The sequence below is a fragment of the Sander vitreus genome, chromosome 4, assembly GCF_031162955.1.
Source record: "Sander vitreus isolate 19-12246 chromosome 4, sanVit1, whole genome shotgun sequence".
NCBI lineage: Eukaryota > Metazoa > Chordata > Actinopteri > Perciformes > Percidae > Sander > Sander vitreus.
In genome coordinates this window covers 25,768,179-25,773,564 of record NC_135858.1, presented here as the reverse complement: position 1 = coordinate 25,773,564, position 5,386 = coordinate 25,768,179, and the positions used below count along the sequence as shown (strand labels likewise).

The window sequence follows — 5,386 nt, the reverse complement described above, 5'->3', positions numbered from 1 at the left end:
CTACAAAACAAAGTATGGCATGCTGTACTGTCACTAAACATATTCTGCATTTGTTTTAAAAGTGACGTGTGAAGACTTACTCTGGTACATTATGATGATGATGATGATGATGCTCTTTAACTTTATCTTTCTGTCAGTTCTGTTCTCATGGCGTGTTAATGCATTTAGGAGCAAAGACTGTTTGGAAAACTCTCCCTATCCAAGGTGCATTCAAGGATACAAAAATAATCAAACATGGATATGAAAGAAGTGTAGGTGTATTTTAATGTATTTATGTGTGATTATATGTATAGTAGATATATAGGTTATATATAATAAGATAATTGTTAACACGACATATGTGTTAAATGAAATAATAATTACAAAATTTATTGAGTTATGGAAAAGGGGTAGGATAAGGAAAATACTTCCTCCTACTCCTTTTCAGACATGTCTATGTTGGTTTTTATTTTTGTGTAACGTTTTGTTTGGATTATTTTGATATGTCTGAAATAAATTTCTTCATTCATTCATTCATTAATTCATTCAAGGATGTGAATTTTGTCATTCAAATGTCTCAGTGTCCCTGAATGTAGCAACAGTGGGAGTTTTCTCAACGGTCTTTGCTCTCCGCTGCATTACTATAGTATATAGAATGACAAGTTTGACTAAAATGAAGTTGACTAAATGTTGTGTAGTATGTTTGGTGTCAGAGATGAAGACAGGCTCCGCCCCCCTCCCTCCTACCTGGTCACAGGTGTGCAGAGCGAAGATGATGGCCAGCATGCCGGTGGACGGGTAGCGACCGTGACCCTCGGTCCAACGATCATTAGCATACTTAAAGAACACTGGGTTCACCACCAGAACCTACACACACATAGCATATACAGTGTTATATTATTATATGGTCATGTTTAAAGGTATAATATGTAGCATTTTCCTAAAAAACAATGTATAGACTAATACAAAAGCAATCCCTCTCAATCATCACTTAGACATATATATATATATATATATATATATATATATATATATATATATATATATATATATCTCTGACAGATTTAACATATTTTGTGTTTTTATAAGCACTTGATAAGCACCTGCAGTTTGGTTTCATAAGTATAAATAAATAATCTGAAAACAGCTCAACTAACAGACTAAACTAAACTATATGGACTCAAATCAAAAAATGTACGAGAAATGTTGCTTTGTTTTCTTCACTATTACTGAGGCATTACATTTGAATTATTTAAATTATTAGCTGTATGGTTATAGTAGTTAAAGGAAGATACGATCATTTTTAAAACAATAACTAATAAAGTATTAAGATGGGAGGAATGAAAGGTAAAATGTTTGATACACCCAAAGAAATCAATTTATCAAACATTTGTCAAAATGTCACATTATACCTTTAATGTTGATGCAAACATTAAAATCAGAACTGAAAAATATAAAACTAAACTGAAACTGAAGAGCTGAGTCAAAACTTTCTCTTTTTCGAAACAAAAAAAGAATGTATACAGTGCAGAGGCAGTAACAACAACAGACTGTAAACAGAGAGCATGATGGGGCATTTCTTTACCTTGTCTTTATCAGCCTGCACTCGGTCTTTAACCCTCATGTAGGTCCTGAACACACACACACACACACACACACACACACACACACACAGCGGTCATAATATACTTCAAGTATTGCATATTAGAATATACAGTATTCACTGTAAACTGTGAGAATTGATCTACTGTATGTTTACATTAGTATACTATCCAGTCTAGTATGTTTAATATATAAAAAGGTATATATATATATATATATATATATATATATATATATATACACACACACACACACACACACATTTCTGTAAAATACAATATACTTTTTATGTGTCTTGTAATACATTTTAAATACTGTGCATTTCTATATGTATATTTCCTTTGTTGTTGATGATGATGTTGATGTTTTTTCAAATATATTCTCCAAATAATTGCTGCATTATGAACATATTTCCTTGTTTATTTTTTAGATTTTGAATAAATTCCTATTTATATTGCCCCGTCTGATGTAAATGCTTCATATATGTATATTTCAAGTAACTATGTTTATATTGTATACAGTTTTAAATTTTGAATATATTCCTAATGTATATTTAATATAATTTATAAAGATATCAAAATTATATATAATACAAACATCGAGTCATTTTGCCACTTCTGATGTAAATGTTTCTTGTAATCTGTGTCTATTTCATTTACATATTTGCTAGATTTTTGAAACATTTTTGTAAATGTTTTGGCTTTTTGAAACAAACAATTTCAACAAAAATTGAACATTATAACCTTCATGATACATTCATTCAGGATTTATTGCAGGACGGTTGTATTAGATTGCATTAGTTTTTTAGGCACACCTGACTAAAGCAGACAACTGAGTGTATTTCTCTTTATATTTGCTACATTGTAGTGTATTTGTATCTATATTTCATACATTTTGACTTGGCCGGTGGACAGTGCGCTGGTCAGCCACTCCAGGTCTCTCAGTTTGAACGGCAACAGGACGAGGCTGACGCCATGATCAACGTCCACCGCACTTTCCGGGTACAGGAAGTGATGCGTTGTCCGATTCCCAACGTCTTTCTCAAATCCTCGAGTCAGCGCCTTGTTCATCCTGTGGAGGAGAAAAGTGAGGAAGATGAGGAGGAAGAGAATGAAGAGGAGGGTAAGATGTGTGTAGACATACGTACCGGATTATGTAGTCGTGGGAGTTGATCAGGTTGCCGTTTTCCGATCCCCGCAAGTTGCCGGAGTTGCCAACCACCGCACACCTACGGCAACGGGAGGAGAGGGGCCTGAAGTCCACAGTGGGTGGGGAAATGACCTTGAACATATCTAACATCACTTCATTTAGAGTCTGGTCTTTGTTACCGGACCGCTGGAGATTCTGTGGAGAAGTGGAGCATGTGTTGCATTATTTTTGAATACAGATTTATTAAGTCGAGCTCCATAAAAAAAATGATCACTTATTTTTGTTTTAGCCTGTAAAGGTTTTTGGATCGGACCATAGACTGTATAAACATGGGTAAAGTCTCCGTGAAGTCACCCATAGGTTTCTAAAAGGCCAAAAGAAAGCTCAAATTGGGTGGCTCTGGTGGCTCATGGCGTTGCTATCTTGGTAGGGCCTGTTGCGGCTAATCCAAAAATGGGCAAAGAGGTAGAGCGAGGATGGAGCTGAGGTAGGCCGAATGAAGCCTACAGTCTATGCTCGCCTCCTGTGACGGCAGCCCACCTGTCACTCACATAGATGTATTACCTATTACCTTAGCTACAGAGACAAAAATCGTTTTATGTTCCAGGATGTAAACATGTTTAATTCTGCTGTAAGGTTGGGCATTTGAACATTGGGGTCTATGGAGATTGACTTCCTTTTGGAGCCAGCCTTAAGTGGCCACTTGATGAACTGCAGTTTTTTGCACTTTCACATTGACTTCATTTTTCAGCACCGGAGGTTGCCACTTGGATCAGACTGATGATGTTAGCAGCAACATTTCCACCCCCTCCACTGCCCCTTTTAATCTACTAATGGTTTCTGCAGCAGGACTTAATCTATAAAAGCAGGAAAAAGACTCAGGCATTTGTCTCTTCATCCAGACTGCTGACAGTTTCTACTAAAACCAATTTCATTTTTTACATTTCTATTCTCTGAAAATACAGATTTTTCATTTTCATTAATGGTCCTGACTATTCACTGAAACACATTGTATGACCATCATGCAGTATATTACACATTCTTCTTTGATCTTCTAAGAATAGACTTTGTTCTGTGACTCAGCTGATTTAACAACTCTGTTTTGACACATCAATTAAGTACTGTCAAGTCACTTACAGGGTGCAGCCTGCAATCATTTTCTGTATAGGAGCTCAGACTTTATTATTGCTCTTAAACCACATTCAGTTACTAAAGAAAGTCTCACCTGCTCATCTTATTTATTTACAATGTTTGTTTTTTTTAAACTTCTTTGTGTGATTTGATAAACTGCTAATGTAAGGCATCAATATAGATGTAATGGTTATCTGCAGTTTAACAATTGCTTGTAGTATAAAATGATGTTAGTAAAAGAAATATGAAATACATATGATAACATAAAAAATAGGCATGCTGTAATAAAAATGTGTGTGTGTGTGTGTGTGTGTATAGTATGTTATAAAATTGTAATAAAAAAGTCATGAATGTGTGTTTATTTTATATTCATATTTAATATGTTTATGTATGCACCTTTTACAAAGGCAAATTCCACATAAGTTTTCTTATTATGTCAATAAAACCTTTTATGATTCGGATAGTATAGTATGTAATGAAAAAGTCATGAAAACTCCAGAGGATGTAATAAAAAAGGCAGTATAGTATGACATACGAATGCCATGAAAAAGACAATGTAGTATGTTGAAAAAAAAAGTCATAGTATAGTATGTTGAAAAAAAAGTCATAGTATAGTATGTCGAAAAAAAAGTCATTATATAGTATGTCGAAAAAAAAAAATCACAAAAAAGATCATAGTATAGCATGTCAAAAAAAATAACATAGTATGTTGAAAAAATGAAGAAAAAAGTCATAGTATAGTATTTGAAAAAAAATCACAAAAAAGGTCATAGTATAGTATGTGGAAAAAAGTAATAGTATAGTATGTGGAAAAAGAAAAAAAAAAATCACAAAAAAGGTCGTATAGCATGTTGAAAAAAATCATAGTATAGTATGTCGAAAAAACCATAAAAAAGGTCATAGTATAGTATGCCGGAAAAAAAGTCGTAGTATAGCATTTCGAAAAAAACAAAGGTTATAGTAGAGTATGTCGAAAAAAGTCATAGTATAGTATGTCAAAAAAACAAAAAGGTCATAGTATAGGATGTGGAAAAAAGTAATAGTATAGTATGTGGAAAGAATCACAGAAAAGGTAGTATAGCATGTCGAAAAAAGTCATCGTACAGAATATAGTCGAAAAAACGTCATGGGTAGTATGTCGAAAAAAAAAGGCCATAGTATAGTATGTAAAAAAAAACGTCATAGAAAAAACCATAAAAGGTCATAGTATAGCATGTCGAATAAATAAATAAAAAAAGTCATAGTAGAGTTTGTCAGAAAAAAAGTCATAGTATAGTATGTCGAAAGAAATCACAAAAAAGGTCATAATATAGTATGCCGGAAAAAAAAGTTGTAGTATACCATTTCGAAAAAAACATAAAAAGATCATAGTATAGCATGCCGAAAAAAGTCATAGTATAGTATGTGGAAAAAAAGGTCATAGTATAGTATGTGAAAAAAAAAAAAAAAAATCACAAAAAGGCCATAGTATAGCTTGTCGAAAAAAAGTCATAGTATAGTATGTCGGAAAAAAAGGTCACAGTAT

General features: G+C 33.2%; 1 protein-coding gene across 3 annotated transcripts in view; it reads right to left on the bottom strand.

Moving 5' to 3' along the window:
• st3gal8 (ST3 beta-galactoside alpha-2,3-sialyltransferase 8) overlaps nt 1-5,386 on the bottom strand; it is a 35,580-nt gene that overhangs the window by 3,459 nt on the left and 26,735 nt on the right. For all 3 annotated transcript variants that reach the window (XM_078249164.1, XM_078249166.1, XM_078249165.1), the window contains exons 5-8: nt 2,729-2,925; nt 2,473-2,652; nt 1,565-1,610; nt 727-846 (exon numbers count right to left, since the gene is read on the bottom strand). In XM_078249164.1, coding sequence (XP_078105290.1) covers nt 727-846; nt 1,565-1,610; nt 2,473-2,652; nt 2,729-2,925 — 543 coding nt within the window. The remainder of the gene's footprint in view (nt 1-726; nt 847-1,564; nt 1,611-2,472; nt 2,653-2,728; nt 2,926-5,386) is intronic.